We start from the raw sequence: 27,053 nt of genomic DNA on the forward strand, positions 1-27,053 counted from the left end.
TTCTTAGTCATCGATACCTGACTTGTCTTCAGAAATTTCATCAATGTCTGCTATCAGGAAGTATTTTGTTCTGTAATCTATACTGGTAACTAAAATACAGCATAGGAAGCTAAAAATACAAGTTTGTGTGAAGCACTTTAAAACATGAGGACATTGCAAACACTTTGGAAACAGAATTCAGAAGTAATTTAGTCATGAGGGAAACGTGACTAAAAAAATTGTATCACACCTTTTAAATACCAATTTATTAAGTACTATACTTGATGGAAAACATTCAAATGCACAAATACAAAATGGAGTACTTCTGGCTAGGTAATAGTACTGCAGAAATCAGCCTTGGAAGCCGAAGCTAGTAACTTGAACAGAATACGCAACAAAGACAAAATTATTTTGCAGATATATTAACTGAAGGGGAATATACAACATATGGAAGGTAATTATTCAGTGTTCATAAGGTTCCTCAAGTGTTGCATCCTCAAGGGTTGTATCCTTTAAATACTAAAGGACAAGAAGTCTACAATGAAAGTAAGCAAAATTTATATAAATTTTATAAATGGAAATGTTGAAATAATTTGTTTATCTCTATGTATTAATCTTCAAAAAAGTTTAATCTTAAAAACAGACGTCCCACCACACTCCCCGTGTCTATTTCAAATGGAACTGTAAGCAGATGGCCATGTGCAGCAGGGACAGCTCCACCTAAATACTGCGAAAATCCTCCATCTCTGATCACAAGCGCACTCCAGCAAAACCACAAAAGAGCCTGTATAAGCTCATACTTCAGTGTTTTGAAGAACAATTCAAAATCCACGTCACAGAAAGGTTCAGGATAAACAATCCTATCTCAAAGCAAAATGACAGACAAACAAGGATTTTTCTGAGAGCCTCTTTCAACCCAATGCTTTTACAAGTAAATCACACTGACAACATGAAAATGAGATGGTGTGAGATAAATTAGTATTTCAAAGAGTCAGATCTGAATGACTGCTCTTAGGACTTACTTTAGCTCCAACACTGCAACTTCCGGTACTCCCAGTGCTGCCACTTACTACTCCTGTGAATCTTGCCTCTAACAATTCTTGTCTTCTTGGGTCCAGGCTATGAAGTTCATCCATTGCTCCTAAAAAAATAAAAAATTAAAAAAAAAAATTTAAAAAAAATTTTAAAAATTCATTATATTTCCTAATATTTGCAGTGGAATATTTCACAAACAAGCCAAACATAGTGCTGACCTATGCAAAGGAAGGATTTGTACCCTCAACTTGACAATGACTCACTATCTGTTACCTAATAACCAAAGCACTCAAGGAATTACAAAAATTGTGGCAAGTTCTACGTATCAGAATAGCCTTGTCAATTCTGGTGGAAAACTAGAACCTGTTAGAGGCATGTAAGAGACATAGAGGCTGCAGTATGCAATACGCCAACCAGGCAATTATTTATAGATTAAAAACTAGCTGACAGGAACAAAGTATTTTCCAGCATAAAATCTCCCAATTCTGCAACACATTCTGCAACGCTCTTGTTTTCTGTATAATTTAAATGTTAGGCTATCGATGTCAAAGATCAACAAGTAGGAATTACAGGGGGGAAAAAAAAGGAAAATCAGAAGGTAGATCGCATCCTCAACACATGCAACGGAATGCAGTGTCATATGGCGGTCCAAAGGTCAGAGAAAAATGGAGCAGGATCAGCAATAAAATAGGAACCAAGAATAACAGAGACCCTTGCAGAGGTGATGGCTTTGACAGAGCCCTGTAAATGGGATACAGCAGTGCTGCTGGCATCTGCAGGGAAAGCAAGGTGGAAGGAAACAGAGGAACAAAAGGAGTTTCTGATGAGCTCAGCCTACATGAGTCGGCTGCAACATGATGTGCAGCTTCCTAATTTGTATTTAAATCACTTATGGCTGTTTAATGAGTCTTAAAGATGTAGACAAATAAGTCTTCCTTATTTACGCAAACTGCGTTCTGTGTTTTTATCTTTTCAACTGCTTGAACATTCGATTTATCCTCAATTAGAAGCATTTCAGTTGCTCTATTTTAAATAAGATATTTTCTGTCAAAGTCTTAAAGCACTATTGTAATAACACATCCTTCAAGTACCACATAGTAAAGTAACCTCAATTTTTTCCAACTAAGACACAACAAGTTGGTGCTTTTCAGTCCCACAGAACAACACAGCAGTTCAGAAAGGAATGGTGCCATGAAAAAAGCTTGAAATTCTGTTTCTGTGAAAACTAGTTCTCAAAGTTTAACAGCTGCTATAAATCCCTACCGATCAGCTAAACATTCTAACCAATGCACCAACAGAGCTTTTCCCTTGCTATTAATAAGTCAAAAGACGCTTTCTTATAGGACTCTTGGGTATGTCAAAATCTTCAGCATTCAAGCCCCAGAGTTGTTGTTCCTGGAGGAAGGCAGATGATGGCAAGTGTGGCATCAGCGCTCCTTCACCATGGGAACTGGTAACAGACCTCCTCCAAAGGAAGAAAATCACACCACGTCATAAACAGCTGGCAAGGAAACATTCAGGAAATGTGTTTGTGGCAGAATCTTCTTTTGAGAAATGAAACCACGAGTGGTGTTGGAGATACCACATTTTGTTACTGTGCCCAAACACCTAAGCCATCTATAAAGCCGGAGGACTCTTTTCCAACAACACAGGGGAACTACACAGTTTGAAACTGCAGCTGGCTTCTCTGCAGTTGTAACACTGCTCCTGAACTTGCCGAGTAAAAATTCCTCAAATTTCTGCATCCTTTAGATTATAAACTCCCTGGGTTTAAAACTGTTCGTGTATGTACATATATACTGAGTGCAGAACAATCAGGAATCCTCTTTAAACTCTTGCTACCTAAATTGTGCTTGTGTACTGCTTCCAAGGGTTTCTGTAACAAATTGAATGCTTCTCATATGCATAAAAAATATTTCTTTTATTTATGGATTGTGCAGTAAGAACTTTTTTTTTAAGCAGACATGTTCAGCATACCTTTCCCAGTATGTATGTATGTAATCTATACATTAATGGGAAAGTATTGCTCTGGAAAAGCATAAGAAATTAATTACAAAAGATTTGTCAGGTTTAAATGAGTATTTAAGTTTAAATGAGTATTATTTTGCTTTATAACAGTAGAAGTTTCTAAGTGTATGCCACTCTGAAAAAAACCATGTTAGTTTAGCAAAGTAAACCATTTAACAAAGCAGGTCTAGCAATATTTTGATTCATCAGCCTATTTGATGGTCACTCCCCACAAAAGTTCAGCAATCACTTAAAACTCCTGATATAACTCCAGCAATTACAAAACCATGTGCACATTACAGAAACAGATACTACCATAGCTTACACTGTTTACTTTATGAAATATGGCAAAGCAATAATCACTGTAGCTAGCTAAGGCTCATCTGAAGCACTGCAGCTCCCATGTACTGTGTCTAGATACTAATGCACTAAAGAGATCAGCAGCCCTGGGTTAACCCACTGGTCAGAATGGGGATGTAGCACATCAAGGGGCAGCCCACAGCACAAATCAAATATAACCCTTTCTTTTTCTGCTCAGATTTTGGAGCCTGCACACACTAATGAATGCACTGCATTCTCTTCACTATTTCTGCTGACATTTTTTTCCCCTATTACGTTTGGGGGGTTTATTTCGGTTTGGGTTTTGTTATTGTTAAATATTCAAAATCAAAAAGCAACACACACTCTGCTGTCTTTGTGATTTAAAGGACAACACAGAAAAGCTGGATTCAAACTTTATTTCAACAGAGAGACATCCCAGGAAGGATCCCAAGAACTGCCTTCCTCATTCACGTTCTAATTTAAATACACCATCCACCATCCAAACACACAGCTGTTTTATCAAAAACAAGCAGCTCTGTACAATCTTTCAGTTCTCAGCACAAGTTACCTACTTTTAAAGGTACTGGAAGTTTTAAGGCATTTCACATAAGGGACTTTTTAAAAAAACAATTATAAAAATTACATATTAAATGTAAGGGACATATAATTTTTTTAAGCATTGGACTTTATGAATTCTCTTGCTCACAGGATGTCTCGTTACCAACAAGACGGACAAAACTTAAGGTACTGAAAATATACCCAGACTTCTTATTTGAACCAATGTCATTCCTGCACCTGAAGGCCAACTCACTAACTCAAGGGCTATCCAATCACATTACACAAGTACTTCCAGCATATTTACCATGATGTTAAGGAAAGGCTGCCATTGCTACCACCCACCACCATTCAAACTTCTACTGTCTTCCAAAGAATACATGAAAGGTTACCTGAAATTCATGGAAGAGTCCTAGAAAACTACATTTCTTTATTCCTTGTAACCACTACAGATTCTGAATGCTTCTTCTGATAGCTTTTGAGGTTTTTTTAATTACCAACATTTTCTTGCTTTTGTATTTTTGGGGAATGGTGGTATATCCACCACATTAACTTATCAGACCAATAGAGAGCCTCTTCTCTAAAAACTAATATAAAATATGCAGATATCTTGTCCCGAAAAGAACATTTTTAGCAGGATTTTTTTTGAAAAGAACTCCAAATTCCTCTGAGAATTTCTTAAGCAATGGGGTATGTCAAAAGTCAAAGTTCCATGTCAGAGAAGGAATCGGCAACTTTTTTCATGGCATTTGGTATAATCTATTATACCATACTCTACACCTTAGCAAAAAAAACCCTTAAAGCTTCAAAGAGTTCTCCACGGTAGTTAGAACACTTCAGAACCAGTGACCAAAAACCAGAGAAGTGAAGCTACACCTAAATCCCAAGGCTCTACACCCTCAAATACACAAATACTTGTAAATGCTCCACTTATTTGCTCCATTTGCTCCAATATGCTCCAAGTACTTGCTCAGGCCCCAGTAAAATTGATATTCTAGAAGAAAAAGTATAGCAGAGAGCTGCAGCTGCAATTATTCTTCACCTTCTAAAACTGCATCTTTTGTGATACTCTTGTACTACAACCTCTATCTCGAACACTGGTGGATTACACAGAGCAGCACTGCAGATCCAAACACAAAGGGTTGGCAGATGAGACTATTTTTCTTTTCCACTAAATATGGAATCAAGCTCCCACAACTCAGTATTTATCTTTGACTCTCTTATTAAACGGAATTGACTCTTATTATCTGGCCATCAATTACAGCTTTGAAATGAAGAGGATCAACAGCCTCACACACTGTCAGCTTTCTGCAATGAAGATAAAGTTCATTATGCAGAAGCCAGATTCTTCTTACAACAACTCTCCAGAGACTGAGGCCCCCTTCTCCTGAACTCAAGGCCAGCACAAACCACCTTTCACTTAAGTGAAAGCCAAACTGGTTTGGTCTGGTTTCTTTAATCTATTGATATGCATATAGCTTTTAATGCCAAAGCAAAATACTTCAACACAGAGACCTATCTGCTGAATAGAAAAAGACAGTTTAACAATAGCCCAAATGTAAATTGAATTTCCTGATGTGCTCCTGGTAGGCACTCAGACTTAATGGTAACGCACACAGTATGAGAGTTAAGTGCAGCATATTTTTATGAAAACTTCACATTAATGTTGGTAATATTGGTGTCATGTAGTCTTCCTCAATGGCAGTAGCATCCTTTAGAGCAATAATTCTAACTAATATCCAGCTAAAATTGCAAGGGGCAAGAAAGGAGGCAGGGAAGGCAGTGTACACCTTTCCAATAGCAGAAAAAGCAGCCTGGAAAGCAGGGGGCTTTTTGCCCTCACTCCCTTATCTGTTTTTTTCATCAAGATTCCTTTAAAGGTATCAAACCAGACTTCAAGTATGGTAACCATTCCAAGTATAGAAACCACTGTTTATCAGCACTGCAACGCAATCCTTGAAGTACTTAAGTAACTGTTTATTTCAATTTGGAATATCCTAAATATGTATTTATCTCACTATGTTGATGCTCCAATAATTTAACTTCATAACAACTGAGTATGATAGCTCTTGTCATTCTAGAATACATATTTACCAGCAAGCAGGTAAAAGGAAAGCTTTAAAATAGCAAATGCAGAACAGACTACAGAAAATTACGAAACCTAGATTTTTAAACCCTTAAGCAGTCTCTTAAAAATGAGGCCACATTTCTCCATTCACTAACATATCTACATCCACATCCTTTTAATTGAGCTCTTCTCTTGTCTCATTTAGGGGAAAAAACCAACCCAGACCAAACCCTAAACCAAAACAGTCAAACTATGCACTCAACTTCCTTCTTCTTCCCTACCTTTCTGGAAGTCTGGGCTTTCCTTACTGCAGAACAAACCAGAAAGGACTTTTTCATTTCCAGGAAAGTAGGCTAATGAAGCTAATATTTCTGCCTCCAAGAAAACAAGTTATTTGGGAATAAACTATTATTTAGTTAGGTAAACATTGATCCTGGTCTCTTCCAGATTATACTTTCAGTGCCTTATAAAAGCCAATGAAGAATAGAGTGACCCAGAATAAGTTGTCAAGGAATAGAGGGAGCACTAAAATACGTTTATTTGGCCAGGTGAAAAAGCAAGGCAAACGAACTAACATCAGACTGTATGGAATGAATGGATATCTTGATTTCTAAGTTAGAAAATTACACCTGTTCAATTTAAAACAGAACATCTGGGCAGTGAGGTTGAGAAATTAATAAAATAAAAAACCAGAAAGTCACAGTTGACCTGTGTTTTGAATAGTCTCTCTCCCACTGTGTGTTTTGAGAATCACAGATAACAGAACTGGAAACAGCCTTGAAAATTACTAATGTGCTAAGAAATCAAGTTGAGATGCTCCTATAATGGCACAAAGCCAAACAGTTTTAATTTGAGAAGAGGTCAATTTCAAGGTAACAGCAAAATACAGTCCATTCTTAGCCGAAGGCGCTGAAGTACATCACCACCCAATGTGAATCACAATCCTAAAGTAAAGAAGGTCCCACTCCATCGAAATCAGTAATCAGTAGGGCAGAGAAAGAGACAATCTCTGAGATTTAAAGCAATGCAAATAAAATAAAATCCCAGAACCATATATATGTCCAGACAATGCAAAGGCTAGAGAACACTACCTACCAATGCCCCAGGGTTACAGCTCTTCCAAAATACTTAGCAAACAGCTACAGATTACTCATGACAAAGTTTAACCTGGAAGTTTAGAAATGCTTAAAATCACTTCATTCCCAAGGAACAGGATGAACTTCTTTTACCAAAGACTATGTAACTCCTATAACCTCCAAACAACAGGTAACATGAAAAAGTTCAGGTTACTACCTTCAAGCTGAAAACCTTAGCTGTATCTGAAGTTAACAGTGGCAGCAGATGAACAGGAAACGATAAAAACGTACCCTGATGCTCAAATGAAACTAGCCTTTTGAAAAGATCATGTAAGGTAAGAAAATCCTAACAACAGAGAGACATATCTAAGCCCAGGATAAAGAAAAAACAGAATCTGTTTAATTAATCAAGAGTCGTTTGAAAGCACAGTGAAAATGCAGTATTTCTCAGCACCTGAGAACACTGAAGCACCTAGCACAGCAGAGACTCCTCTACTACTGCTAAGGTGCCTAGGTGAACTTAACAGGCTTTTCTTATTGATCTGAAGGGGACTGAGGGGTAAAAGACAGATAATTAGCAGACACATCAGGCTTTGGTCTACATAAAACCTGTGGGGGGAAAATAATCTAACTGCCAAATTTTGGCCTGAAAGAGCACAGCTGTGGAAAGTCTAAAAGGATAAGAAAAAGAATCTTACCTATGAACATAAAAAGACAGCAGTTTTGACAAATGTTATACATTTATATATGCTGATTACAGTTTTATAACTGCTGTATGGAAATGTATTAAAATACTAAGCAGAGAATTAAAGGTTTTTCTGATGTGGAGAAAAAATGCCCCCCAACACAGTAACTTCTAACCAATTTCCCATGGACTAAATAGTCAACAAGGAAATGCATTTTGGATAGATTGCTGGATTAATCTTCTTCTGGTGCCCCAAGAACAGGAAAATACTCCCTTGTCCCTTCTCTCCCCAAGATGCAGCAGTCTATTTCGTTTTGGAAATCTTTTTAAGATGACTGTAGTTCTCGAATGTTGTTTATTTCGCTTTTCCCAAGAGTTCAACAGTCCAGAAACTTGATCTAAAATAAAGAAGACTTTGGCTGCTGGATAGATAAGTCATTTTCTGCAAATCATTCTACAACAGAAATCAATTCTTTAACGTTAAAAAACAATTGTAATGATCTTTCGACTTCAAGTCTGTGCTGCCAGTTTTTGGATTTCGATTTTGCGACCAACAAGCTGGAAAAGAGAAGAGAATTATGGAGAAATACGTTCCTGAGGGAACCCCTGCCAACACCTTGAAGAAAGACTTATGAATAAAGCACTTGGGCCAACTCCAGACCAGCTAGGAGGCATTTGTGGGTAACAATTTAAGAACCTTTAATTCTCCCTGCCTTCAGCTAGGCGCTGTATTCTAGGGATCCCTTGAGGATTACGTGTCTCATCAGATGGCTGCAGGCAGCAGAGGCAGAGATGAATTTACAGGTTGCCTACCGATGCTTTAATCTGGCCACAGACCAAGAGCATACGAGTGGGTATATGGCACAAGGATGGTAGCTCAGGATGGCTCACTCAGAGCTCAGAGAGCAAGTGATTCACACAACAGAGAGGACAACAGATCCCCGGGGTCTCTTCTGTTGTAACTGGGCTAAACCAGGCATGCAACCCTGTCCTAAGGCAATGCCTCGTTTCTGACTAGTCCCTCTACCGATTCTAGCATCTGGAAGTACAACTGAATTGCCTGAAAGACACACCTGGCTCAGGAGTAATGCTTGGGCCTCCTGAATCGATAAAGAATTCTCAGAAATATCTGAGTGACGGTATTTGCCCTATGTATTGCACACAAGAAATTAACTTCCCTTCGATTCCACAAACTGCACAGGTGTGCAGTGCACTATCCAAGAAAGATAAACAGTAATGTAAGAGAAAGACCTGAAAAGGAAGAAGAAAGCCACAATTGATGGATCGTCTTTAAAAATTATATCCAAGCATAAAAATGGTAAAACCTGTACGTCTATGACAGCTTTCAAGACTGAAGTCTAAATTAACGATGCTGATGGTCTGAAAGCTACTATTTTCACAATACTCATTGAAACAATGGCATGCTGTGTCTCATTTCAATTTTATTCATTATTCAGAAAAGGAATCAACATTAAGTTTTATTTGTCATGTAAAACCATATAATAGGTCAGTTTTTAGCCAGATTTTTCTTTCTGGCAGCTTTTCTCATAGGAATTCTTCACCAAGCAAACTTTTCTCATCTTGCCCCAGAAATTATTATGCCATTATTTTTGCAGTGTGAGGTTTTTTGTATTAGTGATAGGAGTTGGCAAGTATGAAAGAATTAGTAAAGAGAAGATAAGCTATAACACAGAACATTCAACGTGGTATCTATCTATCTATCCATTTCACTATAATTCCATGTGCATCGTGTACAGGAAGCGTTAGCATAGCAAATACTGCTATGAGCAACAGAACCACGACAAGGTCCTTCCTGAGTCTGTTGAATAATGCTTAATGTGATGAATGAAGGGAATGAAGAGACAAACAACAACTGAAAGAACACGCGGTGTATTTCTCCTTGTACCCAGCATTGGTGAGGCCACACCTTGAATACTGTGCTCAGTTCTGGCCCCTCACTTGAAAAAGGACACTGAGGGTGTCATTGAGCGTGCCAAGTGAAGGGCAACAAGGCCTGTGACAGGTCTAGAAAACCAGAGCTATGGGGAATGGCTGAGTTGTTTAGTCTCAAGAAGGCTCAGGAGGGACCTCATGGCTCTCTACAACTCCCTCAAGGAAGGCTGTAGTGAGGAGGGGGCTGGTCTCTTCTATGGTGCCTTCAGTGAGAAGACCCAAAAAAATGGCCTTAAGCTGATACAGGTGAAATTCAGATTAACTATTAGAATTTTCTTTTTTCCACTTTTAGAGTGGTCAGGCACTGGAATAACTTTGCTCAGAGAGGTAGTGGATTCACCAGCCCTGGAGATGTTTAAGAGGTGTCTGGATCTGAGTGATGTATAATGGTTTCAATGACAGTGCTATGCTAATGGTTGGATGGGATGATCTTGAAGAGCTCTTTCAACCTTGATGATTCTCTATTTCTGCATTACTAATCGGTCGAAAGCTGTTTATCTGGAATTGCCACCCCTCAATAGCACTTAGGAGGCTGCATTTTGAAGGCTGGTATCACTGCATTCACTCTTCTCCTTTGCACACCTTTACTGAATTCAGTAGATCAGTTCATGGACACTGTAACAGAAACACATGCTGTGCCCCACTGTAGAACAGTCCACTTGGAAGAATAATTCCCCACATCCAAAATAGGCTCTTATAAACAGTATTGAATTGGGCAAGATCAGAGCGTACTTCCTATGTCAAAATCCCAGTTTGCAGTATCTTTCCCCATCATGAAAGCCCTCCTACATCAATAAAACAGAAAAATCCACTACAAAAAATACACCACGGGAAAGTAGCAACAGTGAATAATATCCCTTATGGAAACGCCCTGAACTCATTCAGTTATTCTGAACTCATACTATTAGGAGTTAAAATAATAAAAAAAATTGCTAAAACCAGGTATTTCAAGTTCTTGGCTACAATACCACATGCAAAACAAGCCTGGCAAGTCAACACTATGAACATAAAACAAACTACACAGGTGCTATCCTGAACATGTTCATTACAAGGAATGGTATCCATTTCTTTGAAAGTTGTTGCTATATCATCCCAAGTGTCACATTTACTTGCTTTTTAAAAAGGCCTGGACTCCTCACTTGCAACTGTTCTCTGTACTATTCTGAGCTACCAAGAGCAAGTTCTGATATGGCAGAAGAATTTTGGTGTTTTTCAAGAATGCTAACCTCCACCACTTAATAGCAAGCTGTCAGAGCCCAAATGTTACAAAGAAACAGAAGGAAACAGCTTCGTTAAGGCAGTCCTCACTGACCATTTTGTACTCTCCATTGCTAAAGACAGTGATACCAGAGACCAGGTTTATTGACTAGTTAACCCTCACTGTCTAAAGTACTGCTCTAAGCATTTAGTCCATTTAGAACAAATATACTTATACTGAAACACAAATGCATCTTCAGGAAAGCTCATTTTTAATGACAGTGTCTGATTTGAACATCTGCTACAGTGACACAATAATCAGAGATACAAAGCTCTCTTTTAAAGTGCTTTTAATAAAGTTTTGTTCCAGACAACTGTCAGTCTTGGCAGCAGCTGGATAGCCAGCTAACATATCCACCTCATGTTTCTTGTCATCTCCGACTATTATAGTCTGTGCACACATAAATGCGATCCTAACCTCTCTAAAATCTTCCAAAAAGTCTTAAACAATCCTATCTAGGTTTCATGCAGCTTTTTCCTGGAAATGGAAGATTTACTCCACAGTTATAAGATCAAAAGCAGTAACTCTTCTTCCTCCAGAGTTAAAATCAATGTTCTGGTTAAGAAAAAATGCCACTAAATATGTTGCTTTATGACTGTATACTATGAAGTTAGAAGAAAAATTAAAAGAAAATATGATGGCAGCCCTTTGGGTTGTCTTTGTCAATCAAAAGTAAAACAAGCCCTTGCTAGTGTCCTATACAGCAGTATCAATGCTGAAATATTAAGCTGTACTGCTCCCACCACAATAAACAGGTATACAACACATAGACAAGTTTATGCTTACAATCCCTCTATAAGGTAAGAAAAACCTATTTATATTTTACAGAAAGCACCTATTGTCTTGGCCAAAGTTATGCAAGACATCTGTGGCAGAACACTAAAAGACTGCCTGTCTACGAAGCAAACATCTGCCTCGAACACAACATTATGTCAAGAGAGATAAAAACTAACAGCCTGGGCTGCACATATGCAGGTGACGTGCTGCCTCCCTATCTTTACATCTCCCTCTTCATCTATGTAGAGAAATGTGCAGCAATTACTCTTGCTTCCAGGCAACTCTGTAAAAGGTATGTAAACAGCAAGAGAGCAGCAGAATTTTCCCATTTCAGCTTCATTTGCTGCAAAACCAGACGCTCCCTGTCCCCTTGGGGAAGAGGCAGCAAGCAGGGAGAAGCACACTGCAAGTTCATGGGTCACTTGTTGGCGATGCAAACTAACAGGTCACAAGATAACACCAGTTTTGTGACACTCTCAAATGCATCCCACGCTGAACAAAAGGCTCACTACATTCCATCCCTCCACTTATCCCTATGCTGAAAAGGACTAAAAGCCAGGAGCAGCCCTGAAGAAGAAACACCTACCTAGAGAAATAGCAGAAAGAACAGCAAATTTTATTTGCAGTATTCCGTTACAAGGAAGCAAAGCGAGAGCTCTAAACACTCGAGTCCATGAAATGGCTGTTCTGCAAGGATTTAAAATGGCACAGGCCTTTTGCACATATCAAAAATAAACAGTAGCTTCTGCCATCTGAAGAAGGAGTGGAAAGGAAGTTAAAAGCAGAGGTCACCTATCGAGCAGGAACAGAGCAAGCAAAGTCTCTTCCCATAGGGCTTTTGGTTCTTACCCTCCTCAGAAAAAGTAAACTGTGAAGGAAGAAATACAAGATATTGCAGCTTTACCTCAAATAAATTTTTTTGAAGTTACCCAAAAGGTAGAGAGGCAGGCCAAAACTCCTGAAAAATCTAATAGAATAAATTTATTTTTCTGAGTTACAATACCAGTCATTTAGTATCTGAAAGCTGCGTTTGTGTCAAGAGAAGTGTATTTCAGTTGTTAATTCTCTGAACTTCCTAATCTCCTTACTTCTGTAGCTCTCAGTGCCACTTCTACCCCCACGATCTCCAAAACCTCCCAAGTACAGACAGCCCACTGATCCTCGAAGCAAGTGCTCTGTTCCATGGAGCACACAGGACAAACTGCTGACCACACCACCTAACTCTTAATCTGTATTGGTCTCGCTGTTACACGGCAAGGAAGATGTTATAAATAAGAAACTAAAAAAAAAGCAAATCCCATGTCTTTCCAAATATATTCATCTATTTCACTTATTACGTTGTGATCAACTAGAACATCAGCCTCCATACAATTTTAAGATCCAATATGAAAAAAAGCTCATTACATCTTTAAGATTAAACTAGGACAGTAAATTCACCACTACTTGTAATTACAAGATACATGAAATACTTTGGCTTTTGTACTACAGCATTTTAAGGAAAAGGTACTAGCCGCCATTAACACCATCCATTTCCTCCTTTTTTAGAATACCTGTATGGCCAACATAGCATAGAAACCACAAAAAATGAAACAAAAATAACATATATTAAGATACTTAGACTGCAGAATCACAAGGTTGACCACAAACCACCACAGCACTAGACACCTTGTTCAACAGGGATCCTGTCCCCTGGGCTGAGCAGGCCGTGCTACCTGTGAGATGGCTCACTGGTTTCTCTTGGAGGCACCATGTCCAGGTGGTGCTCAGAGAAGCTGCCAACTAGCTACTGCTCCTTCAGGTTGGAATCAAACCTTAGTTGTTTTTGTTTTGTTTAATTTACATCTTAAACAAGTTTCACTGAACAGGGGAAGAAACTAATTTCCTCAGAGTCCCTTGTAGGGAGGAGACTCTCAGAACATGGCTAGACAAATGACACACACACAGAGCTGACATGTTAATGACTACACCTACATTTTTCTGAGACCTTTCAGCATTGTTCCCATTCTACAGATAGAGGGGGAAAAAAAAGACTTACATGAAATGACACATGAATCAGTAAAAAATTAAGTTTAAGGCTATGGTGGGGTAAAATATCTCAAGCTTTTTACTCCTTACAGCACAGCTACAAAGCCTGTCGAAACCAACAGTATACATTGAATTCAGTTGCAACTTTGAGTACTGAACATTTTTAAAAATTTAAAACCCACTCAGTTCACACACAAAGAAACATCCTATGTAATCATCTGTCAAAATTTCAGTTTTAGTTCTGCTCAGCATTATCATTAAAGAAATTTGCATTACAGCCATTTCTCCTATCCAAAGCTCATTGCCTAATTTTAAACCAGCTTTCTTTTCTGCTATACTATCACTTTCATTCAAGTTTTAGAAGAAAAAAAAAAACAGAAGGGATTTTCATTCCTTTCAACACAGTCCCTTCCTAAGAACTGCCTATCTTGCTGGCTAAGCGAACATCGTGGAACACGGTCTGCAACCACATGAATAAAACTTCAAAACATAAATGCAGTTAAAGCCCCAGGGGCAACCAGAAATTAGGAAAGAGCAGAGTTATAAGTCTTTGATATCACAAATTGAGAAACAAAATCATACTTTCACGTATATGTTCAAAACATACCTCAAGACACCAGTAAAAATACTCATCTGTAACATCATCCACCATATAAAAGCACCTGAACACCCACAGTACTACTGCCCTCTTATTCTTAAGGGATAAGGATGTTACACTGCTTTCTCTGGCCCACTGTAGGCTTAATTTCAACAACAACAAAAAGAATGATCCAACCTCCCCTCCCCATCTGACAGGAGATAAAGCAGGATTTCTCCTTAAGATAGCTCACACGAGAGGCAGGGGGGTACCACGAAATCCCTTGGATGGTTAAGGCAAGCTTTGTGGAGCCTAATTCCTACAGCTGACTTAAGGGAGACAGAAGAGACCGCGCTACCGGGAGGCAGCAGCACACCTCATAGCAACAGGTGACAAGCAGGGATGTCCTTTATCTCATGTACATTTAACATGACTGATCCACCTTGGGGTAACTAAGCACCAGCTAACCGCATGGAAAATGCTTTAAAACTGAATATAACTATCACCAAACGTGTGAGGAACTTGAGAGGATGCAGAACCAGACCGGGCTTACCTCCACAAGTCAGAAAACACAAACAGCCCAAATGAGAGCACTGCCTTGCAGTTCGACACGGCCGAGGCCCTGACAAGTCCCCAGGGGCATGGGGGTATCCACCACGTGCACCACACTGCCCACCCCAGACTGCAGCTTTAGAGAGCTGCTTAGGGACAGAACCTTGAGTCAAAGCAACTGAACAAAAACACATCAGCAAGGAGAAAGTTTCCCCAAGAGCAGCTCCCTGAAGAACGAGCAGGCTGGGCTGGAAGCTGTCCTCCTCGCCCTGGCTGTGCCCAGCAGGAGCCACCACCGCCAGCAGGGCCAACACACACCACACGCCCCCAGAGCTGGCAGCCACGTCCCTTCCAGCTCCTGCTCCGCCACAGTAAATAGCAACAGGTGATAAAGTCTAACCACCGGAAAACTTGTAAATACAAGGTAGCAAACAGCAACACAAATAATGAGTACACCAGGCCGGTTTGGGTCCAACTGTTAAAATACAATCAGTCTAGTTGCTAATGAAACCCTTCCCACCCCTAACAGTCATGCTATCTGTTTTGGTAGTTACCTGAAACACCGATTCACTGCTTTCATCTGCTGTTTTCACACAACAAAATACTGTTCTGTGAGTACTACGTGCTAAGAAGATTATTTAGCAAATGAGAAAACTCCAGTAAAAATAGCTTATTTTTCAGAAATAAGCTCTTCCACTCACTATATTTGGATCATGGATACAACGAACCAAATAAATTCCAGGATGTAAAAAAAAAAAAAAAAAAAGCATTTGTAACAACCGTCTTAACTTGAACCTAAAATATCATGAGCAATTTCATTAAAGACTGAAAAAACACTAACAACATCTCTTATCTCCCAAAAATCTCTCACTTGAACTATCACCCACAACAACTTTAAAACCAGATTTCACCTCTTCTCCAGTGGTAACCGGCGGTCAGCGAGAACTTCGACACCTCAGATAAACAAGCATTCCTCTCCAGTCCTCCTAGACACAGGTGCCTGTGACTGCGAAATCCTAAACGCATAAAGCACCCACCCTTGCTGCCAGCACTGCAGCAGGAGAGCTCCTGCATGGTGATGTGCTGCAGGACACGGGACGAGACTCCTGGGTACATCCTTGCACCACTGAGCACACCTGCAGCTGCGCGTGGGAGGTCGAACATCCAGAAGGTTCCTGCTCCTACGGCACCGACCCGCTCCCTGTGGCACCTAAAGGCTGCCCTCCCACCAGCAACATCAACAGCACGCACAAATGAAAACCGAGCAGGACCACTGGTTAGAGAAGCACAGGGGAGGCAGGATGGTACTGGAGGTCATCCCTGCAGCCCAGCACCAGTCAGGAAGGGAAACTGGCAGTGGGAGAAGGAAGGCTGAGTGACCTGGTGGTGTAGGAGAGAGCACACATCCCGCCCAGGGACAGCAGGGATGGTGGCACACTCCCAGATTCTGCAACTTCTGACAGTCACTGGTGTCGCTGCCTCATTGCTTGCTCCCTTTAGAAAGATGGGGTTTCAAACCCACAAGAACAACACACAAAAAAAATAGTAAAGATAGCAGTAAAAATTTTCCTTTTTTTTTTTTTTTTTTCCTGGTTCGAACAAACTTGAAGAGAAAGATTTAAGGGAAACAGCAGGAAGGTGGTGTCAGATGCTGGCAGAGATTGGTGCCTGTTGTTTGCACTTCTCTGGAAGAAAAAAACAAGTGAAAGGCTCAGAGAACAGCACGTTGTGATTTAGCCAAGAGAACAAATCAGGTCAACTAGCAATCACACAACATGGGGGGAAAAACCCCAAAGCCTGTCACTATTAGGGTAATTTACTGGAGATTATTTCATTGTCACAGCTTCACTATTTCATACCCAAATTATGATATACTGTACAAGTATAACAAATAGGGAGAAACTACAAAAAACACAGTATTAATGTATCATCTAATACATAACCAGGCTGTTGTGAAAGTTACGCGTTTCTGTTCTTCTGTTTAAAAGCAAACAATACCAAAAATTAAAACTCATGATATGGCAAAACTGGCACGATTAATCCAGCTGCCAAACTTTGTACTATCTGCAATCATTATCAGATTTAAGAAAATTGCGTATTTGAAAAGATGGAACAAGTTTTTCAGAGGTAACAGGAATTTAGAATATTTTTACTAAAAAGCATTTGAAACCTTTGTGTAAGTTTAACTTGTTTATGAGACTGCTTTGCAAAATGCAGGGTCCTAACAGCAACATTAGCATTCCTAATGATAAAACAGTTCACTAAGACAATGGTTTGTGTATATATAAAAATGTGTACATTCAGGACATATAAAACTGCTGCTTCCTCAGTAGTAACCACTTGCATGTTCTGGATATGGTACCAAGCAAGCAATTGAAAAACAATCACGCATGGATGCAGAATACAAAGTACCACCTAACAAGGAAGCCCAACATGACATTTGCTTTTCAGTTAGAATATTGGTGTAACTCCTCTTAAGCATTATTTGTATCACAATCATTTAATCATACAATTTAATTACAAAGAGGCAATATGCAATCTGATTGTATAAGTAAATTAAATAAGCAATGAACTTCCAGAAAGCAACCACATACTGAGGCCATAACATGCACAGCAGAAAGTGCTTTTTCAATCTCACTCAAAAATTCTAAACCTGCATCTTCAGGAATTACTCCTATTTGAATCCTCCTTGTAACTTTAAAACATTAAAATCCCACTCCTCATAATGACCCTTCAAAAGACTAAAAACACAAGTACTATAAGAATTACTTCACTTTATTCAGAGTTAAAGCTTGTGGAGGGCTTACAAGAAAGCCTCTTACCAAACCTTAGTACTGTGACTAAAACTACTGAAACTAAACCATGATATTAATTTAACAGTCAAGAAGTTTCTAAAACATGTATCAAAGACACAGCAACCACTCCCGAACAGCCACCAACACAAGAAATAAGTGAATTGCCAAAAAAATCCAGAAAAATAAACCAAAACCCCTAGTAATAGCAATAAAACCACTCTTTATAATCACTGCTATCACAGTTTAAATTAAAAAACCTTACTTTAAAAAGATAATCAAACTCCCTAGACCACCACCTGTGAATATTCTACAGGTGTTAAAGAGATTATTATTAATAATGTGTGGATTTTTTTTTCCACTGCTTTATAACGAAAATATCAGCTTCTTAAAGGACACTACTTTTCTCATCACTTTTACTAAGAATAATCTAAGAAATAACGAAGGCTATAACATGCTTGAGAGGCAAAGTAGTTAGCAAGAGGTTATTAGGACTTACACCAAAATTGGCTAAAGTACGGTTGCAAAATTTAGGACAAAACTGGGGAACCTATGAGAACATAGCATTAACTAGAAAAAACCCCAATATTTACCAAATCCAGCTATGCAGTGTACAGGTTGGATTAGTCTAAGCCACAGGAATGAAAAAAGAAGTACTACAAATCCTGCTTGTAGCATCATCTCAGTTTGTCTCCATAGAACCAAGCGGCCAAAGAGTTCCGTGGAGGAGAACAGAAAGGGGAAACACCTCTGCTGTTCAATCTACATGACCCCAAGAGCATCACAGTCCCACAGTGGGAGGCAAGGATCTAAATTACACTGTTTCAGACCGTTTGCAGGACTTATGAAACTCTATCTATTTGTAAGATTACTTTCCAATTTCTTGCCCTTCAGCATATAGTTCAGAAGTTTGTTTACTTATTAAAAAAAAAGCAATCCACCAGCTACAGATACAAGACACAGTGCTTGAAGTATCCACAGGCTTTCAGTTCAAGGCAGTTACAAAATTCAATAGCTAAAAGGCTGGGGTGTGTGACATCATACAACAGATTTTTCTAAAAGCATCAGGATTTCCTTTGTTCCTCAAAAGAATTTGTTATTTTTCTCTTATAGGTATAGATCTATTAGAAGTCCATAGAAATGGAATCTAGTACTCCTCAATCCCCCAGATAACTATTGGTCAGTCTTCATTTCCTGTAAAAGGCACTCTGGAGCTTCTTACCACCACCCCCATCTCTTAAAATATGAAGTTCAGAGTGCTTTGTTCTTAAGGACATTACAAAGAAAGCACTTCAGCCTCAAGTTTCCACCTACATAAAACAGCAGATAAGGTGAGGATACATTGCTTAATGTTCCTGCTGCCACCTCTCAGCAAGCAGAGCTGGTCCTAGGGAATACCAACCTTCTCCATGATGTCCAGTTTCACATAAAATCTCCAGTAAATTAACTTTCCCACTCCAAAGTGACCAGATTCTTGTCACAGTTTTGTAGTCACTCAACAATCACTAGCTGACCCTCTAAATCCACGGAGGACAGTTGTCAGCTTCAGAACCTTTCCAGATAAAGCTACTGAGCACAAGGTGTATCTTATTTGTGTATTTTATTTTCTTATTTGTGTATTTTAAAAATACGCTTCAGCGCCAAATGTTTAATCGAAGCTTGGAGGAATAAGAATCTATGGTGAGGTTTAAAGTTTATGATCTATTAAATTCATAAAAGGGAAAAATACATTCAACCATTATAAACTTCAGTGCTCTGCTGGCAGACAGACCACTGGAAGCTGTGAGTGAGCTGCCTGAATCGGAGTTTTGAAGCACTTGATCAGCTTTTACCAGCAGCTGCTTTGGCCATTTTCATTCGTTCAACCACTTCAGTAGTTGGTTTACTCAGAACTGCTAAAGAGCAAGGGACAACTTGGAAAGCAGGAAAGCCTGGCTTTCTCTTCCAAATGAGGAACACGAAGAACTGGTGACTGGATTTGATCTGTTAATTCCAGATTTCGCAAGGCACGGTGACCAGAAGTAATTGACTCATTTCACAAACTACAGACAATTCTCCTTTATCTGGTTTAAATGCAAAGCACATTTGGATATATTTGTTTCTTATTATGTACATAGCACAATTAGAATTCATTCTATTTAACTAACAAAGTTAGCTGAAAGCTGTTTAAAGCACGGGGAATTATGTTTCTTAAACACTAAGAATCTAAGCCGCGTAACGCTTTAAATAAATGCATATAGATGTGTCCCCTCCTTCCTAGCAAGAGGTATGATCAAATTAGACCAATTAGAATCAACTTTTCTTTAGGAAAAATAATTAAGCACAAATGCAAAATAAAATTAAAAACAATTATTTAATCAGGGTTTCCTGCTCACTGATTTAAGTCATGATTAAAATTAATAATATAGTCACTCTGATTTCAGTCAATCCCTCCCAGCACAGACCCATCCCAAAGGGTCACACAGTCCCAGTCTTCCCCCCGCATCTTCAGCATGTCCAACTTCACTTAAGACCCTCTGCTCCCTTCTTCCAGGACTAAGTCTGAGGTGGATTAAAGCTTACAAGCAGTCATGTTCCTGCCACCGACCACATCCTCCCCAGGGCAAACCTAGGTGCCAAGATTTTTCTGCTGGTGTATCCCAGTGCTCTAATCAGGACGGAAAGAAAGGAGTAAGACCTCCAGAGAGAAGATGCCAGGGAAAGAAGCAGACTCTTACTTCCTATCCCAAACAAAGGATCTCAATAAGGATGGAATCAAGGTGATGGGAAATGTAGGAACCAAAATACCTTCTGATGCTCACTAACGCTTCCCTACTCCTAGCGAACTTTGTCCGTAAGGACTGAACAAAAAGTGCAGTACTTGCTCCTTCTTATTTTCAGCAACTATTAGAAGTTTTCCACTCGCAACACCTGAAAAACTGGGTTATATTATGGTGGCCAGCTTCTGTTTAACTGCTCTCCAACGATCACAACTGAAGTACTGGCATTCTCAACAGAAACCCTGACCACTCTCCTTCCTCCACCCACCTTCATATCCACTCAGAGCAATTGGCAACCCAAATTTCCCTTTTCCTCTTTTAAAACTGAAACACACCAAGCCAAACAAAGAACTTCATAAAGCTTTTCTTCCTCCCACTTGTGTGCTTTTATGTTTTTTAGCTACAGTTAAGGAACTACTCCACTGCATAAAAACTATTTACCAACTTCAACATTTTTTCTTGTGTAAAAAAGCTCAGCATGGAAGCAAAAAATTTAGTATAGGAGTAAATGGATTGGGAGCAACTACTACTTCAAAACCTTATACCAAGAACACAAAAAGCATAAAGGATTATTTAAGCCTGTCATATTTCCATAATCTCAATTCTTAAGGTAGCAAAATTCTATAGAACTTTGATCATGATGCACTATATATGGTAGTGTTTCCCAGCAGTCACAAAAGTATTTTGCAATCATTTAGGATCATCAGGCACTAAGAAAATCCAAAGAAATGTCAAGACTAACTGCAGACTACAGTTACTACTAACAAGCAAGTTCACTTCAGCTTGGTGGAGAAAAAATTACTTTATTGAAAAAGCAAACAAGAAAAAAAAAAAAAAACAGAGCAGAAAAAAAGAGAGGAATAACAAGTTTTTTATTTGAATGGAGATAATTAATAAAAATATCCTATCCCTATATTGATTCCCTCTCCATTTAAAATGGAATAGGTTAACGGAAAATTCCATTCCAGGCAGAATAAAACAGAATTAAAACAGTTGGCCAAGTTGACTAATTTACTCTATTTGCTACAGCACTTGTCTTTTAGAAAACCAGATTCAAACAAGGATCTGTATTAAAAAAGGTTTCCTTTCCCATTTCTCATTTGGACATGCTACAGAATCTCTAAAGAAATTGGCATAAGCATCAGCTTACCACGAGAATCACATCTTCAACAAAACCAGCAATAATAACACAAGCTAGAATTTGTGTGTACCACTGGCACAACATTAATCTCAGACAACACCTGCTCGTGCCACAGCCAGCCTAAATAACCCTTTATGATTGCTGTGCTCATTCTGAGTAAAAATATGCCATAGTTTTTAAATACAAAAAGTGGTCCTGTTCTTCTCTGCTCCCATATAAACTGGCCAAATCCATAAAATTTTTGATCTACAGTTGAATGATAAAAGCCAACAAAATTACTGAGAACTTCCTGTTAAAACAAACAAAGTAGCTGAGGTTTTACACCACACGCAAACAACAGAAACAACAACTCTGGAAGTTTCATTAAGATTCAGGTTGGTTTCATGTTAATGGACTAATACATATTGTATGTAGCACACAGATACAACCTGGCATCTGGAAGCATCTTCTAGACTGGAAAGTTAAGGAGGAAATAAACTGTACTTTAGTGCTCAGACACAAAACTACCATCACATTTTGGGTAATAACAAATACAAACAATAGACATTTATCAAATTTTAAGAAAAGTTACCAACAAAATTTGCTACATGTACAATATAACTTCTTCAAAGACTGTCAAATACATGGCATAGGTTTATTTACCATTTTGCCATCATATATTAATTTGGGCTCAAATTTGAAAACCGAAATTTGCATTCCTGTCCTGTTAATTCAAAGTTCTATTTGGCATTCTATTTTGCTTTCAGCAGAGTACTGAAAGCCAACAGCACACACAAAAAGTAACTTACAAAGCATTATGCTTAATTACCAGATACTGCAGCAGTGCCCAGTGAGCCAAGCATGTCCCGGGCTGCACCAAAAGCAGCGTGTCTAGAACATGAAGGGAGGGATTCTGCCCCTCAACCCCACTCTGCTGAGACCCCACCTGCAGAGCAAGGAAGGACATGGACCTGCTGGAAAAACCCAGACAAAGGCCACGGAGATGATCAGAGGACTGGAGCCCCTCTGCTATGAAGACAGGCTGAGAGAGTTGGTGCTGTTCAGCCTGGAGAAGAGAAGGCTCCGGGGACACCTTAGAGCATCTTCCAGTACCCAAAGGGGCCTACAAGAAAGTCAGACAGAGACCTTTTACAGGAGTGCCAAGAGACAGGAGAAGGGACAACAGCTTTAAACTGATACAGAGTAGATTTAGATTAGATATTAGGAATAAATTAATTACTTTGGGCGTGGCGAGACTCTGGAACAGATTGATTCTCCAGTAGTTGTGGAGTTGTGCCTGCTGCATCCCTGGAAGTGTTCAAGACCAAGCTGAATGGGGCTTTGAGCAACCTGGTCTAGTGGGAGGTGTCCTTGCCCATGGCAGGGGGTGGAACTCCATGATCTTCACAGTCCCTTCCAACCCAAGGCAATCTATGGAATCTCTTCTGACTCTGCCTTGTCATCGTTGGCATGAACATTCTCCATTTACAAATCAGCACTTTGCAGGTATATGCTTTAATACTTTCAGTTACACACACAAAGCAGAGAATCATCAAGAAACTTCCAACAGGAAATTGTGTGACTGCAATTTTGTGAGCTATGGCACAAGACTTAGTCACACAACCACACATACAGTATGTAAAATAATACCGCATAACAGTCCTTCTAAATTCCTGATAACATCTACTGCAGGGCTCTTAAGTGACCACATATACCACACGTAAGTTATGGGTATATAAAACAACTGACAGAACGACAAGACATTTACAAGCTACACTAAAACGCAAACAAGAGATAGTTCTCATACAGTAGAAGTGTATAGCTGCAACTGTATTCAAGTCCATCCCAGTCTTTTAATTTCAAAACCTCAAAACATAAATTCAATGCAGCAAAGCCGTGAGGCCCCTCTAGATCAAGATATAGAAGAAAACATCCAATGGAAAATGTTGTTGCAATGTTGCAGCACATTTTAAAATATTGTAATATTTTAAAAATATTATTTCCTCTAATTTCACCCATGATTTCCAGGTAGTCTCTTTGGATACTGACAAAGCGTCGCCATTTTTAAAAAAATGTGTTTGTGCAATTGTTATATATGCCATAGCTTTTCTTTTTTGCTTTTTTTCCTCCTAGAGATTCTGAAAATACTTTTTGAACTTCCTAAATCAAGACGTTGTGGGTTTCTGATCTTAATAAACCAGAATCTTCAAATGCCCACGTGGGACATGTGAGCTGGTACCGGACCCTCGTAGGTGAGGTCAGATCAACCACAGCACACGTGGTACACTCTGTGAAGATCTGCACTTCCAAAGGCAACAGGGACATAACTCTCACAGGAGCCAACCAAAGGGATTTTAATCCACAAACAAGAAGGCCAGGCTGGGAAAGAAGCCCTGCACAAGTGCCAAACACGCTGTATCGGTAAATATTACCCACTCAAAACTGGCACCAGCAGCAATGCAGCTGTGATCCAGCATGGGCCGGCAGCCTTGCGCACTGCTCCAAAACTCACAAGCTCCATTAACATCACAAGGTATCACAAGTTTAGAACTGATGACGGCGCAGGCTCCTATAAACACACTGCACTGCAAATATTCCATGCTTACTAGTTGGATCCAGCATCAATCCTTCCCATATATAAGCCAATGTCTATAAACATACTAATGTATTTATATCTCAGGGCCTATTGATTTCCGTCAAGATACTTCTTTGTAAAATGTATACATATATAAAGTAAGATGTGTTGATAACATCCCACAAGCATGAATGCAAAACACAGACCCAAGCATGGCAGCTTATGCTCCTTTTCGAAGAGAGCTACCTAGTGAGGACACACAATTTAAATGCAACCCAGGAACATCAAGCAAATACAACACATTCCGGTACCAAGCAAACACCAAGGGTTTGATTACTTTTAACTCCATAATCTGTATTAGAGGATGCAAATTACAGTACCCAGAAAAATCCAACAGCGTGAGTTGTAAGAAAGAAAAATGTAACTAGCATAATCATCATATTAAAAATGAGTTTCACTAAAAATATTTTTCTTGTCTCAAGAGAGGTACTCAAGGACCTCCGTAAAATAAATAGATAGATAATTTATACTGCCATAATCATTTCAAGCTTGTATGGCAGGTATTTGGCATACATCCAAAAATATCCTACATATACATATTACCTGCATGCATATTCATAACAACAGTAGCAACAGTGAAGAAACCTACTCCCAATAAACTTAAAACTAAGAATTTGGCTGCTGGTGGTCGTTTTCCTAACAGCTTTAGCTTCCCAGAGAAGATGAGCGAAAAATGCCTGCCACTTTACTCAGCATCTTTAACATATACCATAATTCCTTCCCAGGTATTTTCTAGAGCATTTCATGTCAATCTACCTGCAGGAGCGTGTGCAAAAGTGACACAGAGAGATACAAGTCTGACAACTACTGGCGTGGAAAATGGAGAAACCAGACTGCATTATACGTTTTCAGGATGTCGAATCCCTGTTACCAAGTCCTACATTGCTTATCAAAAAAAAAAAAAAACAAAAAAAACCCAAACCAAACCAAATAACCCAAGAAAACCCAAAAAGCAAGCAAGCAAGCAACTACAGGAAGACCTAAAAAACAAAGACTCCCCATCTTCGCAACTATTTCTATTTTAAGTTAGCAAGTTTCCTGCTTGGGCGATGACGTTTTGCAGATGCTACAAGAAATGGTATTCATTAAACTGGGGCAAATCAATTAAAATTATACAACTGCTCGGTATGCAAGTATCTGTGCATAAAAGTTCTCCTCCGCCACTAACTGGCGTTCAGCAAGTAGTTATTTTAGCTAAAAGCGCCGAGCAACTCACTAGCTGTATAACTGCTACATCTTGTGGCAACACCACACAAGGAGGAAAAGCAGACAATACCCGAAAGGGAACAGCGAAGGGACTTGTTTGCTCATAACCTTCATACAGATATTCCCTGCAAACACCCACAACACCCTGCTGTCGCTGTCGGTGTAACACAAGAGGGGAGGAGCAGGGGAGGGAGGAGAAAAATATTATCATCGAAGGCGTGATGGAGGACAGGAGAAAGTTGCAGTCATTCCGTGGCGGCCGCAAGGCGCCCTGTCACTTCTGGCCGCAAAACCGGCCGCCCCCGAGGGCGCTTTCCCCCTGGGGAAGAACCTCCGACGTCGGCCCCTCTCCTTCCCACCTCCACGATGCCAAAAGTGCCCAACTCCCTCCAGCAACAGCGGCCGCATCCTCCGGCGCAGCACTTCTACTTAGCCGCTGGCGGAGGGGAGCCTATTCCGGGGAGGACGCGGCGAGCGGCCGCCCGAGGAGACGCGAGCGGCTGCGGCAGGCGGACGGCCCGGGCACGGAGGGAGCACGGCGGGTCCCGCTCCGCGGCCCGGCGCGGGGGGGAACAACGAGGCACCGCCGCGCTGACGAGCGGGCGGGGGCGGCGGGGCCCCGCTCGCCCGGCGCCCGAGGCTCCGCTCACCGCCACCGGGCCCGGCGCTGACCCCGCGCCGCCGCCGGGGGCACCGGCCTCTCCCGCCGCCGCTTCCCGGCGGTCCGGGACCGGCCTCCGGCGGCGGCGGCCGGGCCCCTCCCCAAGGGCCGGGCCCCCCGCGCGGCCCCGCGGCGCGCTGGTTACCTTCCTTGGGCGGCTTGCCGGGCGGCGCGCCGTGCAGCTGGGAGGCCGCCGCCGCCGCGGAGCAGCCCTGCAGGCTCGGTGGGGACGTGGAGAGCCGGGACCAAGATGGCGGCCCCTCCAAACTTCCACTGCTACTTTGGACACTCATCAAGCTACTTTCCTGGAGCCCGGCAGCCGCCGGGGGCGGCGGGGAAGGCGGCGCGGCGGGGGGACACCCAGCGCCGCGCTCATGGCCGGGGGGCCGGCCCGACACCGGCGCGGGGAGGCCGCCGGCTGGGAGCGAGCTCCGGAGGCAGGCGGGGCGCGGGAGAGACGGGGCGCGGGGCCAGCGCAACCTGCCCGCACCTCTGCACTGCGTCGCCGCCGCCGAGCAGCCGCCTGTGTCTGAGGCCAACCTTCCCCGCCGCCGCCGCCGCCGCTGCCGCCGGGGAGGGGAGGGGAGGGCGCAGGCGGGGAGGGGTCATGCGCAAACACGATCGCGAGCCGAGCGAGCGCCGCGCTCCGCCGGCGCCCAGCCGAGCCCCGCCGAGCCGGAGCCGCCCAGGGGCGGCCGGCGGGAGCGGCGCCGGCCGCGCACGCACCTGCCCCCGGCCCCGGCGCGCCGCGCGGCCCGAGCGCGCCGGCCGCTCCCGCCTCCGGGCTCCTGCCCCGGGCCGGCTCGCGGCCGCCCGCCGCCCGGACCTTCTCCCCGCGCGCGCCCGTCCCGCGGCGATACCTCCCCGCCTCGCCCAAGCGCGCACCTTCCGCGCCGCGGGCGACCCTCCGGCCGCCCCGGCCCGGCCGGAGCTAGCTCCCCGGAGGCGGCGGCGTTCCCTTCCGTCTCGGTTTCCTCGGCGGCACGGTTCGCCCGTGCCCCCGCGCCGACCG

General features: G+C 41.4%; 1 protein-coding gene across 4 annotated transcripts in view; it reads right to left on the bottom strand.

Annotated features, from left to right (window-relative positions):
* The window catches only part of TLK1 (tousled like kinase 1), a 67,337-nt gene extending 40,284 nt beyond the window's left edge, over positions 1–27,053 (bottom strand). The window contains exons 1-2 of one of the 4 annotated variants that reach the window (XM_040069545.1): positions 26,927–27,053; positions 1,002–1,120 (exon numbers count right to left, since the gene is read on the bottom strand). In XM_040069545.1, the coding sequence (XP_039925479.1) occupies positions 1,002–1,115 (114 nt within the window). In that variant the 5' untranslated portion in view covers positions 1,116–1,120; positions 26,927–27,053. Of the gene's footprint in view, positions 1–1,001; positions 1,121–25,450; positions 25,541–26,186; positions 26,390–26,531; positions 26,598–26,926 lie in introns of those variants that run through there. The other 3 variants (XM_040069546.2, XM_040069544.2, XM_040069547.2) reach the window with 3 other exon arrangements.

Source organism: Hirundo rustica, chromosome 7, assembly GCF_015227805.2.
Source record: "Hirundo rustica isolate bHirRus1 chromosome 7, bHirRus1.pri.v3, whole genome shotgun sequence".
NCBI classification, from domain to species: domain Eukaryota; kingdom Metazoa; phylum Chordata; class Aves; order Passeriformes; family Hirundinidae; genus Hirundo; species Hirundo rustica.